Consider the following 15,712-nt stretch of genomic DNA (forward strand, 5'->3'; position numbering starts at 1 on the left):
TCTATTCAAATGGCCAAGAAATGCAGTATAGTCCCATGCCCAGTACCAAACAGGCAGTGTTCCAGATTAGTATTAGTAGTGGCATGTAATGCAAGGAAGCAATCTTATAAAGCATCAGCAAAAAAAAAAAAAAAAAAAAAAATGCCACCTCTGTAGCCAGGTGGGCAGGAGCAGCAGTGCGTAGTACACACTTCTTGATTAGACCAGGGTTCGAGCCCTTGACCACCAAATACAGAGGATGTGGAAAGGCCAGGGAATGACCACCACATATCCCCGGAGCAATATGGCCTTAGTTGCTAATGCTCCTAAAAACCAAATAACAACAACAACAGCGAAAAAAAAAAAAAAACCCCAACCTCATCTGTTCATCCCCTCTAATAATTTGTGCAAGTTTTCCTTAAATGTAGTAGGCCAGATGTATGAAAATTTGCTTTCAGCCAGAGTGACTGATTGTTGGAACAAGCTTCCATCTGGTGCTGTGGAGGAGGTGGATAGTATGAATAAATCCCCTTATATGTGCCATTTGAGCAGAGTTAGTGCTGTGCATATTTAATTTAGTCAATCCATTTAAGGCCTTAAATACTTCACTCAAGTCTCCTCACAGGTGTCTAGTTTCCAGACAATACTGCAGTTTTCATAATTGAACTCTTTTTTTTTTTTGCACACAAAAGAGTACCCTTTTGTGTCCTTGAATCTTGTTCTTTTTCTTCTTTACACCCATTCCAACTGATCCACATCCTTCCTAAAATGAGGTTTCGAGAATTCCTGTATATCATTGACAGAACTGTATGTTATCACTGGAGACCGCCTGCCAGCTATCCAGTGCGGGAACAGTTAGTCCTGAAACAAGCTGTCATAGTGGTTTCATCTTTTTTAAAAAAAAGAGCCATTATTTATCAGGACATCTAGTTTCAACGCCAAGTTTTTTTTTTTGTTGTGAAGCAGAAATTATTGGCTCCCATGAGCTTTTCTAGCAGCCTGTCTGTGCCGCTCAGAGAACTTTATGTCAGTCTGAACCATTACCCCCTTCTTCTTTCTCCACTACCTTGAGTGTATAGTCTGTTCGTGTCTAACGGCACCAGGGGTTTCCCCCATCTCCGTGTTGCTTTCATAGTAGGTATAATAGTTCACTGTAAAGGCCAGAGTTTAAAAATGTATGGATTTTGTAAGTGTAGTGTCGTGTATCGTTCTTCTGGCCATTTAGCCGCTAGACCCCTGCTGGGGCCCAACGTTGTCCACACTATGCCTGGTGGAGGCAGACCAGGTACTCCAGTATTTAGATATTTACTCTGGCAGGTCCTGCCACCTAATTTCCCGAGATTTCAGTCACAGGGACCTAAAAAAAATAAATAATAAATAAAATAAAATAAATAATAATAATTTAATAGTATTGGGAAGTAGTTGCTAAAAGGTTAGGCCGAAAGGGGTTTTCGTATGCAGTTGGAATTTTGACAATTTTTTTTTAAAATTTTGACATTGTATGGGGCATTCGCCTGTGTTTAGACAGAGTAGGAGGGAGACTGAAGACAGGGGGAAAGTCAGAAATATGGTGCCAATAGGGAAGGTGGCCCCAGGTCAAAGTTTTAAATTTAAATTTAGACTGTGTGGGTTATACTGTGAAAGTGAACAGAGTAGGGGAGATACTGAAGGCTGGGAGGAGGAAACAGGAAGTAAGGGGTCGATAGAGGAGGTGACCCCTGTGGTCAGTGGGGCAGGCCCATGTCTCACCAGGAGGAAAAGGATGGTGAGGAGGGGAAGAGACAGTGAAACCATCCCCTCCCTTCCCCAGGGAAGTGGAAAGAAAGTACCATGCAAGAGAGCACAGGTATAGGATCTCCTGTGGCGTTGGCAGCAGAGCTGCAAAGTACCTTGAATGTGGTACCACTCAGTTGGTATGTTATTATGTGAATACTGCCACCCATATACAGTACCATACATTTCTCAGTGTTAAATTTCAGTAGCCACTTCTTAAGCCCATCTGCCTAATGTTTTTATCTTGTTGCTGTAACATATCCTAATTACTGTCATTAACCGCCCTGACAACCTTTGTAGTATCTGCAGAGTTAAACATTAAATTTTATATATCTTCATTTATATCATTAATAAAGGGCTCAGCACTGAATCCTTAGGGACTCCACTCATAATATTAGTTCAAGAAGAGCAGTGGCCATTAATAACCACTCTCCGCATTCTACCACTCAACCATCTCTTTGTCTATAGCAGTACTTGCCCCCAGTGCTGCACTGCTCCAGTTTGTTAGGCAATCATTCATGTGGAACAGTATCAAAGGTTTTACAGAAATCTAAATATGTAATGTCAAAATTATTTTTTGCATCCAGTTCCTTTGTTACTGTGTCATATTGGTCAGACAAGAGCTTTCTTTAATCGATGCTGTAATTGCCTTATAATTGCATTTCTGCCAAGGTCCTGCATTACTACTTTGATCACTGACTCTTGGAACAGAAGTCAAGGTTACAGGTCTATAATTGCTTCTTCATTTCATCCTTAATGAATAGGGAAAACATTTTGGATGGAACTTACCCAGTGGTTTCTCTCACTGTCTCTTTGTGATAGAGAATATCTATTTTTAGAGATTCTGACTTGTTTTTTTTTTTTTTTGTTCAACTTAGTAGCAACACATAAGTGCTTGTTGAAATTTTATGATTTTTTTTATTTTTTGCTAATGAGGAAATCAATGAGTTTGGAACCATTTGGTTTATCCATGTGTATCTTTTAAAATTATTATGTTTTAAAAATTTATTATGTTTTCTAAATTTATTATGTCTTTCCAAAGCATTGTAATGTATTTTACAAATTTTTCAGCACTATAATTTCATGATCTTCAAATCTTTTGTATTGAATGTTTTTATTTTATTTTTTAAAGTTTAACTACTTTAAGTTCTCATTAAATTTTGATTCAGCTAGGAAAATGCAGTGTTTCTTTGAGTTTAATCCTGCATGTAATATGGTTTTCAACAGCCACGTGAGAGCAGCAGCAGCATCATCATCTGTTAAAAATTGTCAATTTTAATTGATTTTCTTTTTCACACTTCAGCTTTTAAAAAAAAAATGTTTTAATGGGCATACTGTGTTATAATTATAGAATGATTAGAATAATGTTGCAGAGTTCAAGGAATCATATGACCTTAGGAATTATGTCAGTTGTAATGGTGGTTGGTTGGGAGAGTTAATTTACAGTATTTATTTACTGAGAATATTAACTACTTAAATGCATGAGATTGTTGATAAATAAACCAATTAATTTCAAATAATGAAATGATTCACTAAATTGGACAGGTTTATCTTGAAGAGAACCATGCCAATAGTTGCTTCTGTATGCAGATCTTTGGGTCATCTTACATTAAAACATTATATATTGCCTTAAAAAGTAGACAAAAGCATATAAACCAAAAGGGAATCCTCTTGTCATGTGTTAGTGTATTATTTAAGTTTATATATTAATTAACTATTGAAAAGCAAAGAAACCAAAAGGAGGAGTTCTTGTGAAATCCTTGTGTTAGTATATTGTTTAAGTTTATGTTTATATATTGGTTAAATTTAACTGACAACTTTTGCTCAGATGATTCATCTAGTAACTTTAATAGATTCCTTGCACTATAGCTATATAGTGCAAGGAAGCCTGAGGTTTATGCTGCACCAGCCAAAAAAAAAAATTCCCTAGTTACCCTGAGAGAGAGAGAGAGAGAGAGAGAGAGAGAGAGAGAGAGAGAGAGAGAGAGAGAGAGAGAGAGTGAGTCAAAAGTAGAAGGGAATCGCTAAGAAAGAGAAGATTGATGATATCCATCTCAGGACCCTGGGTGTGCCAAGCCCGTACTCACCAGATGTGAGCCCCTGGGGTCAAAAACTTGCAGCATTGTATTCATTCAGAAGCAGTTTAATAGAATTACATTGATCTCATTTAACTTCTGATTTGAAATGCTTGCTGCATTGTTTGTGTTAAACAAAAACTGTCAGTTATGAATAGTTAGTTTTCAAAGCACAGCACCAGCTGCCAGCGTTTTATGAATTTTTCATAAAATTTCTGTAAAATGTCTCTTTTTTTACAATTCTGAGAAGTTTCCTTTGTTTATGAATTTTTTTCTGAATTTTCAGCAGCAAAGAATTTAATAGAAACTTAATGTCATAAAAATGGGAATTTTATGTGAACAAAAACCGGATAAATTCACTACTCTTCTTGTTGGCTATGTTTCAACAATTTCTAGTATAAGATACATTTGATGCAAGCAAGCTAGGATAATCAGCATTCCTAGAGCAGATGGAATTTTGAAGTGTGAGAGAAGATCTTAAATCAACCTTATTATCCATCATGGTAATGTATAATGTGTGTTCTGCCTTCCAAAGAGAATAGAATATAGATCATCCATGTCAGATAAAATGCCTAATCCATTTCTGTTTTAAAAATGGACTTTGGTGGTGCATTAGATACATAGTACAGATTTTTTTAAGTCTTGATGACGACTTCTTTTCTAGATGTCACTAGATGAACTACATCTTGTATTTTTCATGTTTTTATAAATTTGCTTAATTTGAATAAATTTATTTTTTATTTTCTTTTTATGTTATACAAAGCACGAAAGGTATTTTAACCTGTAGGTACGTGTTGGTTGGGAAGATAAAACATTTTTTTGACAATTGGCTTGAATTTCTGTGCATTATGATTTCCACGAAATATATAAGAAGGCTGTTCCAAAGAACCAGAGTAGAAGAGATAGATGAGGAAAAGTTAATTCAATGAGTTTGAAGATCAACTTTGATCTTCAAACTCATTTTTTTAATAATCCATTGAATATGGATGTTGATTGCAAGTATTTGAAAGAAAGAAAGGTGAAATTACAAATAATTCAGAACAAGGTACATGTGAATATTTGTAGAAAAGGCACAAAGCAGAAATGAATATCTGTTTGATAAGGAGTGGAGTGAGTTTTTTGTGAGAGAGGACTTTATTAACCTGATTGTCCTCTTTATAAATTCAAGTAATTTTAAAATATTTTTAAGGCACCACCCCAGATTTGGAAACTGTTGTATTGTTGGGCATAATTGCTATATTGCTCAATTATGGGCCTAACTTCTAACCTTTCTTAGTTAATGCTAAGGAAGTTTAGAAGTCAGGATTATTCTCAGTAAACATAACTGATCTTTTCTGGAAATCTGAGTGTTATTAAATATGAGTGTGGGAATAGCAGTAGACTCTTGTGAGAAATAAGAAGACAGCACTAGGTTTTAAAAGGATCGAGGTTAGCTAAATTTTCTTATCCCACTCATGAACCTGTAGTTTGCCATGCCCATGTGCACAAAGTTTATTACACATTCAAACATGCCTGATAATCCATTGAATATAAAACTTTTAATATATTTTTTTAATATTAATTATAATCTCATCAAACTATTGCCTAAATTGCTATTGCTGCTTATAATTTGCCTCATTGGATTCTGAATTTATACAGATTGTATTATTTAGTATAGTGACACAACCTTGATTCACCTCTCCTATTTACCTGGGGATCAGATTCATTAAAGATAAATGTGGGAATAGCAGTAGACTCTTGTGAGAAATAAAAAGATAGGATTGGGTTTTAAAAGGATTGAGGTTAGCTAAATTTTCTTATCCCACTCATCAACCTGTAGTTTACCATGCTTATGTGCACAAAACTTATTACACATTCAAACATGCCTGATAATCCATTGAATATAAAACTTTTAATATTTTTTTTTATATTAATTATAATCTCATCAGACTATTGCCTAACTTGCTATTGCTGCTTCTAATTTGCCTCATTGGATGCAGAATTTATACAGACTGTATTATTTAGTGTAGTGACATAACCTCTATTCACCTCTCCTATTACCTGGGGATTGGGTTTAAGGTACTGGTGCAGCAAACATAAAGATTTGTATTTATTTAGGTAAAACAGTGTTTGATGAACTGATTGGTAGAATGTCAAGTACTGTAATCTACATAACTATGAACAGGATTTCTAGTACTGAAGAGTCAATAAATATAACAGGAGAAAACAATTAATATATAGGTGGAAAAGAGTGAGTGAAAGAATGTAAATTAGTGAAACTTCGCATCAGCTGAGAAGTTAGAAGACAAGAAACAATTTTCTGTCACACCTGGTGAGCAGTCAAAAAAAAAACCTGGCTACCCAGTTACAAAGATGGAAGCTGTTTAAAAGACCTTTATGTCAAACATGAACAGAAGCTTTATTAAATGCCAAGAGCACATTTATGAAAAATGCTCTTTAAGGAGGTGCCCGTAATTTTAGCTCTGATTTTTTGGAGAGTACAAATAGAAATTCTGGTTAATTCCCTCACATTGCTTACAGTTGTATTTATTGACTCTCATACTTTCAACTTTAAGTTTGGAATACACATTAATAATTAATTACCATTTTTGTAATGCAAAAATGGTAAATGCAAAAACTTAAATGTCTTTACCAAATGATTTGAATGAACCCCTACTCATAAACCTGTAGTGGCCGTGCTCACGTGCACAGAAACTTATTACATTTTCAAACAATTCATTGAATATAAAACTTGTAATATTTTTTAATATATATTACAATCTCATAAAACTGTTGCCTAAATTGTTATTGCTTCTTCTAATTTGCCTCAGTGGATGCAGAATTTATACAGACTATTATCTAGTATAGTGACACAACTTCAATTCCCCTTTCCTATAAAAATGCCTCGTAAGATGCTGTTGTAAATACGACGATGAAGATTATAATAGTAAAGTTAAGTATAAAAAATAAAAAAAAAGTAAAGTGCAGCCATTATCAACCCACTGCAGGATGGAAGCCTCCTCAACAATTCGTGCTGAGGGAAATAGACCATAATCTGCCACGCTGGTCCAGTGCGGGTTGGCAGATAAGTTAAGTATAGTAGCTCCCAAGATTTTCTAGGATTTCTTTATAAAATTAAATAAAGGTTGTAGACAATTTGGCATGAAAATTAGTTACACAAAAAAACAAAAGTTATAAAAGTTGGTAGAGAAGTGATGAAAATTTTGAGTGTAGAAGAACTATCCAAAAATTAGAAGTGCGGAATTTTGTATAACTAGGAAAAATTTTTAATGAAGATGAAAGATTAGACATAGAAATAAACAATACAATAAATAAAGTAGGAAGCATAGGAAACGAGTTAAACAAATTAATCTGGAATATAAGATGAAGCTATCTATTTCTGACAGTTTTTAAATCTATTTTAGTTGGTTGAACTGGTAAGGAAAAGAGGGCTGATTAAAAAATAGTTTGGGAAATGATAGTTAAAAAATAATAATAAATGGAACTAACAGATGAAGGCAACAGTGGCAAAACCATATTATAAATGAGGAACTAAGAAAACATCTTGGTTACTAATATCCAGTCAAAGGTCAGTGAAGAAAGCTTAAGATGGTCTGGGCATGTGGAAGAGATTGAATAAAGGAGGTTAGCTCCTTTCTCCAATCCAAAAATTAATGGCAATAGTCTGGAGAAAGGCCAATCGGATCAGTGGCCTCAAGCAAGCAAACATCGTAGGAAAGAAGACTACAATTCTAACAGTAAATAAGATGGCTTGATGAGAACAATATCCAATGCTATTAAGGTGCACTATCATACTGATAGTGCACCTTAATAGCATTGGATGTTGATGAAAAATAAAAAAAATAAAATGTCTTATAGCAAATCAATAAAAAAAAGTTCACTACCATAGATTTTTATATGAAATGTTTATTAGGACAGTACAATATTCAGATTTGAATGGTTTTTAAAATGTTTTTGTTTCTAGTTGATTAATAAGCAGTTGTATTAGGTAATTTTTTCTTTCTGTTTGCAGTCAATTCAGCAGTTGATAGCAGACTTTCAGACTAGGAATCAGTATCGAAGTGCACACATTTTTTTCACAGAAAGTATGTAAAGTTTTTTTTTGTTTTTTTTTACTTGAATGATTTAATTTTGAAATTTCTCTTTTAAAAAATTATGAAATTGGATATATATATAATTATTTAATGTAGTATGATGAATTGCTTTTTTTATAATTTAGTAAATTTAATATATATTATTTTTAATCCATTTTTCTATTTATTAGTATATGTCTGATCAGGACTTCATCTTCTCCCACTCATTCAACATTACACGAGTGACAACATTTTCTGTGATCACAATAACTCCATGCACTGTGCTTCAGTAATTAGCATTAGTAGAGGCATATGATGCAAGAAAGCAAGCTTATATAGCATCAGCCAAAAAAAAAAAAAAAACCAAAACCCTTCCCATTTCACCCATTCATTCACTCCAAAAGTTTGTCTAGTTCGGGCTTTGAATTTATTTAAGCTGTTGACTTCCACAACAACAGTGAGAAGATTGATCCAGAAATCAACCACCCACTGGCTAAAGGCAAATTTCTGCACATCTATTCTATAACTGTCTTTCCTCAATTTGAATTTATGACCCCTCAAGTGCAGAATCTGAGCAAGAGGAAGAATCCTATCAGCATTGAACTCAAAACATTTAATGCCTTAAACACCTCAATCAGACCACCTCTCAGGTGCCTAGTGCTGCAATTTGCAGAACTTAAGCCTATCTTGGTAACAGCAACCCTTTGTTCCACTCACTAATCTCATTGCCCTTCTCTGTACCCGTTCTAGTAGCTCAACATTTTTCCTAAAATGAGTCCTACAGACCTGTATGCAGTACTCAACGTGTGGCCTGACCATTCCCTTGGGGATAATCACCTCCTTATCCTTGCTAGAAAAATTACTATATAGTAAGTACTCAACATATGTAAGCCCGAGTTATGTAACTTTGGACGGGTAATTTTTTTAGGATTGTAAAATTTAAAACAGTAAAAATAAAAATAAGCAATCAGTAACGACAAACACGGCATGCACAAATTGCACAAGTGAGATATGGAGTAACAAGTTTACGAACCTTAAAAAATAGAAATGAAGAGAAGTTTCTGAAAATTTATGTTTTCTTATATAACTGAAGATTTCAGTGAAGGGGACACATATTTCACCATAACTTAAAAATCCGCAGAATTCCAGCTGTTGGCATTATCTCCAATGCAATAAGATTCTACTCATTTATAATAGATTGCACTAACAGAAAAGTCCAGTAAACTGAAAACTGCAAATTGTTTTATGGTAGTGACTTCCAGAAATGTGCTTTAGTATAAATGTGAGCATATGAGCTTGCATGAGGTGATAATAGTGTTTCCTCCTTAACTCTGTGAAGTTCTTTACAGAAAATTTCATTTTGACCGTTATCGATGCCAACCAAGAGAATAAGTGAGAGTGGTACTAGTAAATCTACAGAAGAAAAGGAAAGCAATCGATTTGATCAGAAAATTAAAATAATGAGGATGTATGAAAATAGTCAAATATTAACAAGTATCGTGCAGAATTTAGATTTGTCAGTGTCAACAGTGAACACAATAATAAAGGATAAAGACAGAATACAAGAAGTGGTAAAGGAATCGGCACCAGTGAAATCAACTATAATAACAAAGGCTACGAAATACATATCAGCTTTTACAGTACAATAAGATGCATTTTTTCTTCCTTTTATGTTTTCTTTTCTTATGCGTCACTCCAGCTACTTCACTGCGGACCCCAGATAAAGTTTTTAATTGAACTAATTAAAAATATATAACTATTTTTCTATGTACTGTATATAACTAATATATAAAAATGTATAACTAATTAATTGAAAAATATATACTGTATTTCTTCGATTCTAAGATGCACCTTAATTTCAGTTCCAGCAACAGAAAAAAAAGCTTTGATTCTAAAAAAAATAATAATAAAATAAAATGCTAAAATGTATCTAACAAATATTTTTATTATAATAAAATTCAATTTACTAACAACAATAGTATTTATCAGTAGGTATGTTATTCATCACATCCTTCTGAATCTTCTGAGTCGTCGATATCTGCATCTGAATTAATATCAGAGTCTACTTCACATTCAGAGTCTGATTCTTCTGAGCCGTTGTTATCTTCGTTATCCCATAATATATCGTCTTCTGAGCCATCGAGAGTGTTGGTGATGCAACAGTTTTTAAAATGAGTGCTGCACGATTCTTTCTGTGATTAGCTTCCAAGCTGTTGATACTCATTTTGCCAATTTGATGCCAGCACTTTCTTAATTTTTCCAGAAGGTGTCAGCGGAAGGTTGTCAGTAACAGCCAGGATTCATATTCCTTTCTCAAGTAATCCTTAAATGGTTTGTTGACTGAAACGTCGAGTGGCTGCAGTTGGCTAGTCTTGCCACCAAGAATCACAACCAAGTCACCACATTTTTGCACGATTTTATTTTTGACCCGTTCGGACAAATGTCCATGAAATGCATCAAGTACTAGCATGCTAGGTGGGTTACGAAGACTTCCAGGATGTCTATTCCACACAACATTTAGCCAGTCTTCCGTAAGCTCTGCTGACATCCACCCAATTTTTTTGTGTATGCAGAATAACATCTTTGGCGAAAAGGTTTCTTGATTTAAAATTAAATGTGGTGGCAACTTTCGACCATTAGCGGTGATGCATAGCATCACAGTGATACGCTGCTTTTCGTAGCCTGTGCTTATAATTTTGATTTCTTTAACACCTTTAACATTGACAGTGTATGTTCGAGGTATATCGAAGAAGACAGGGGTTTCATCAGCATTTCCAATTTGACTAAACTCAGTTTTTTTCCACTTAATTTCATCACCTGTTTTTGAAAGTTAATCAGCTTCTGTTGAAAGCCTGCAGGAATTTTTTGACAGATAGATGTTCAGCGCCTTAACAATAATCCGCTAGTCTGTTGCACCAGCCACGACTGCCTTTAAAAATTATTTTCTCCCTTCCGAGGGACTTTGCAATTTCTCTGGCTTTCAATTGTATGGCTTGTCACGTGATGGGTAATCCTTTTGCGCATGTCTCTGTTACAAAATGTACCACAGCTTCATCAACTTGTGGAAATCTTCCTTTCTTAGGCCCTGTAAAGCACTTGGTTGCTGCTTTGCATGAAAATATGGAATTGCAATCATTTCTCCAACTACGAACATTTACTTCACTAATGTCAAAATGTTGACCTGCAGCTCTATTTCCATGTTCTTTTGCATACACAATAACTTTTCGTTTAAATGCGCCTTCGCAGTGCAATCTTTTTGACAACATTTTAATGTGCTTTAAGGGATGAAAATGAACGAAATACAGTAACTCCACTTCTTACCTACTTTCGAAGATACAAACAATTCCTAGTTTTCGCTGAGTGAGCTCCACTATAATGAAATAACGGTGGCTTCACATTTCGAAAGCGTGTGAAATCACCAGCGCCACTTTATTCTCCAGTGGAATTGGAGAATGCGATAATGGTCAAATTTGGAGGCGGTATGGTTTTCTCACTCAGGTTTCTGCATAAAAACAAAACGTGTGGTGTGTTGTGCAAAACGTGGGAAAATTCGAAAAAAAATTCGATTGTAAGATGCCATTGATTCTAAAATGCACCCTATTTTTAGAGACATAGGGAGAAAAAAGTGCGTCTTAGAATCGAAAAAATACAGTAACTATTTTTCTTCATCTTTCCAAGGATGTTATGTGATTTTTGTAATTTTGGTATATGAGGAATATAGTAGCAATATTTTATTAGTCATTTCTGAATTATGTAAAACTCGATTTACATAAGTCCTGGAATGTATCTGGATGATCCTGCAGTGCTTCTATAACCAGTGACTTCATTATTTCCCCAGAACAGAAGTTAAGCTAACAGGTCTGTAATTACTTGTGTCCCAATTCACAAAAGAGGATCTTTCGATCCTCCTTTGTGAATTGGAGATACATTTACACATCTCTAGTCAGTGAGAACCTCCCCTGAGTCCAAGGATGCCTTCATAATCATGGTAAGGGCCTGTTTATTTCCTTTGCTGCCTCCTTTAATATAACTGGATAGATCCCATCCAACCCAGGTGCCTCTCTTATATTTAATTTCAACTATTCTCCTCCGCTTTTCTGTCATTTACGAGGGTGGTTCAATAAAGAATCGCCCTCACCTACTTCCACATATCACAGAGTCATGATATTTTGTGTGTAACCTCATACATATCTCTGTACTAAAGGTGTAAAATTTCAGTCCTGTGTCTTAATTTGTTTTTCTCTTACAGAGCTGAACATGTGATGAAGTAGCATCATGGGACAAAGTTTAAGCCAAAGCTGTAATCCGGTATCTGTTCTTAAAGGGGAAATCTCTTAAAGAAATCCACGAGGAGATGACTGCTGTATATAAGGATGAAGCCCCACCCTATGGCATTGTGAAGTGCTGGCATAGAAAGTTTAGGTGTGGTCAGACATTGCTAGAATATGAACCCATTCCAGGTAGTCCCCATTCAGCCATTGATGACAGTACGATCCGAAAAGTGGAGTTGTTAATCATGGAAGATCGACGGATATCTGTGCTTGAATTGTCCCAGGAGGTGAAGATTAGTGTGGGCTCTGTTGAAACAGTCCTTCATGACCAACTCCATTTATGCAAATTGAGTGCAAGATGAATTCCCCGATTACTGACTGGTTTCCAGAAGGCTGATCATTAGCCCTATGCCAAAAAAATGAGGAAGACTTTTTCTCTTGTATAATCACTCAGGATGAAAGTTGGATACACCATTTCGACCCTGAAAGTAAAAAGCAGTCCATGGAATGGTGACATCATGGGACCCCACCCCCAAAAAGGCAAGGGTCCAAGCGTCAGCAGGAAAGGTCTTGCTGACATTGTTTTGGGATGAGAAGGGCGTAATAATGACTGATTACCTGCCGAAAGGTAGAACAATTACAAGAGCCTATTATGCCAACTTACTCACAAAATTATGGGAGAAAATCAAAACATTGTGACAAAACGTCCAAAGGTGTGAAAATGTTTCAAGACAATGCCCCAGTTCACACTTCTGAAATTGCAACAACACAAGCGGCCACTTGTGGATATGAAATGCTGTCCCATCCAGCCTACTCATCCGATCGTGCACCATCGGACTATTTGTTTGCTTCCCTCAAATCATTTCTTCAGGGGACCCACTTCCCTGATGACGAGACACTCATTTCTGAACAGTCATGGTTCAAAAACCAACCTCACTACTTCTACAGAAACAATATCTGTAGTCTCTCTCATCCATCGATGGAAAAAATTTATAAATCTGTGTGGTGGCTATGTAGTGGAGGACTAAAACCTGTGCCAAGAATCAACAGGCTAGCACCTCTGCAGCTAGGTCAGGGCGATTCTTTATTGAACCACCCTCGTATTACAAAATCATTTAGCTCCCTGTTAAAGTTTGATAAGCTTCTGGCCTCCACTCCTCTACAGAATTCCTCATGTGTGAATGTAGATGCAAAATACTCATTTAGTTTATTAGCTACCTGAGCAGAATCATCAAAAATTGAACCATTGATATCAAGTGGGCTAATCTGATTCATTTCCTTCCTTCTAGAGTTTTCATAAGTAAAGAAGTCTTTATTGTGTTTTTTTTTTTTTTTTGCATCCTTTGCCAAAGATTTCTCATAATCAGTCTTCGCTTGCCAAACCTCCTTTGTGACTTGGTTTTAGACTATCCAATGTGTACCATAGCCATCTGTGTCTCCTGATAATTAATATGCATCCCATGCATTTTTCTTCTTTGCATTGAGTCTCATTAGCTCATATGACATCTATTTAGGCCTTGAACAGTATGTCTTAGTTGGTATGAAAAGCCGAGTAGGTTCCAAGGTTACTTCCTTGAATGCTTCCCATTTAGAATTCCCAAATGAGTCGTCTTTTAGGCACCTCAGATCACAACTTGGTGATTGTCTCTTCTCCAATGGAGCCTTTATCTCATGGCTATTCTCAACCTCGTATTGTTTGGCATTACAAGAATGCAAAATGGGATGACCTGCGAGATTTTATTTCTTCTTTTCCTTGGTTGGATTACTGTTTCAAAACTTCTGATGTCAACGTTTCTCAGATCGTATCAGTGAAATTATTCTTGTAGGAATGGAATCCTTGATTCCACACTCCATTTTAAAACCTCATCCTTTATCTAAACTTGGTTTTCCAGTAAATTTTTCAAGAGAAGAATGCTACATATCATAATTGGCTTGTTTCCAATTCTTTAGTTTCATTTTCTGCCTACATCAAAGCTCGCAACAATTGTAAAGCAGTTATTAGCAGTTTTTGAATAGGCCGAGAGAAGAAAACTTGCTTCTTGCCCAAATGGTAGCTGAGCATTCTGGTCTCTTGCCAAAGCTATTGGCTCCAACTTTTACCCATCTCTGCTCCCACCTCTGTCAAAACCAGATGGTTCTGTTGTCACTTCAGCCAAGGATAAAGCTGACATGCTAGCATCCCATTTTTCTTCCAACTCATGTATTATTATCTTGGTTAAAACACCTCCCACCATTCCCAACACGCTCCATTCAATGCCTCCTGTGGTCTTCCATCAAAAGGATGTCAGAAGGATTTTGATGAATCTTGATGCTAAGAAAGCTCCAGGTCCTGACGGTATTTTTCCACTTGTTCTCAAAACCTGTGCTCCTGAACTTACTCCTGTTCTTTGCTGCGTTTTTTCACTTTCTTATTCCAAAGGTGTTTTTCCTTTTGCTTGGAAATTCGCTCATATCCAGCCAGCCAGTTCCTAAAAAGGGTGACACATCCCTCCCATCCAATTATCGTCCCATTGTAGTTACTTCTACTCTTTCTAAAGTAATGGAGAAATCAATTAACCGCCAACTCTTAAACTACCTAGAAACCTTCCGTCTGATCAACGATTGCCAGTATGGAATCCATCAGTGTAGATCTCCGGTGATATTCTGGCTTATGTTACCCATTTATGGACTAATTCAATGGACTAATTCAGTGAAACACAAGCAGTTGCTCTTTACATCTCAAAGGCTTTCGATCGTATTTGGCATACAGGTCTTCTAAACAAGCTTCCGTATTATGGTTTGCCAACTGTTTTTTGTAATTGGTTATCCAGTTTTCTCTCTGATCGCTTACTGAGTGTGATGGTAGATGGCTCTGTCTTCTAACTTCTCCACTAATGCTTGTGTCCGACAAGGTTCAGTTCTTTTCCCCACTTTTTTCCTCTTGTATATTAATGACCTTCCATTGACTGGAAATCCTATCCCTAGTTTTGCCAATGATAGCACATTGCATTCCACTTTCCATTTTGAGAAACCTTGCCCTGCTCAATCAGCTTCAACTTCTCGAAAATCCACTACCAATTCCTTAAATGCCAATCTCAAGGTAATTCTCCAGTGGGGCAAAGACAACTTAGTTGATTTCAATCTTTCTAAAACTCAGTTTTGTCTTATATCTCGCAAAAAGGATTCTTCTGCTCCTATGGTTATCTTTGGTGACACTCTGATTTCTAGGCAAAACGATATATCTCTTTTAGGGATTACCCTGACTTCTAATCTCTCTTGGCACAAGCACATTACAAATATTGCCTCCTCTGTATCAAAAAAACCTTGGTTTTCTCTTTTGCTCTCGGCGTTATTTTTTTCCTAAACAGCTGTTCACTCTGTACAAATTGCAAATCTGCCCTACCACAAAATATTATTCCCACATCTGGGCGGTGTCCCCAAAATCTCTCTCTCTCTCTCTGGCTTCTAGATTCCATTCAGAAGAGGGCAGTTAGATTAATTAATGATTCCTCTCTAACAGTCTCTCTCAACTCACTGTCTCATAGACGTACTGTTTCGGCTG

The 15,712-nt window shown here is 36.0% G+C and overlaps 1 protein-coding gene across 1 annotated transcript in view; it reads left to right on the plus strand.

Moving 5' to 3' along the window:
* Positions 1 to 15,712, plus strand: part of LOC150087303 (protein ROP-like) — a 176,423-nt gene that overhangs the window by 53,629 nt on the left and 107,082 nt on the right. Inside the window, exon 4 of the mRNA XM_090371968.1 lies at positions 7,840 to 7,912. Within this exon, the coding sequence (XP_090228094.1) occupies positions 7,840 to 7,912 (73 nt within the window). The remainder of the gene's footprint in view (positions 1 to 7,839; positions 7,913 to 15,712) is intronic.

The sequence above is a fragment of the Mastigoproctus giganteus genome, chromosome 4 (assembly GCF_048544385.1).
Source record: "Mastigoproctus giganteus isolate SK-2022 chromosome 4, ASM4854438v1, whole genome shotgun sequence".
Taxonomy (NCBI): domain Eukaryota; kingdom Metazoa; phylum Arthropoda; class Arachnida; order Uropygi; family Thelyphonidae; genus Mastigoproctus; species Mastigoproctus giganteus.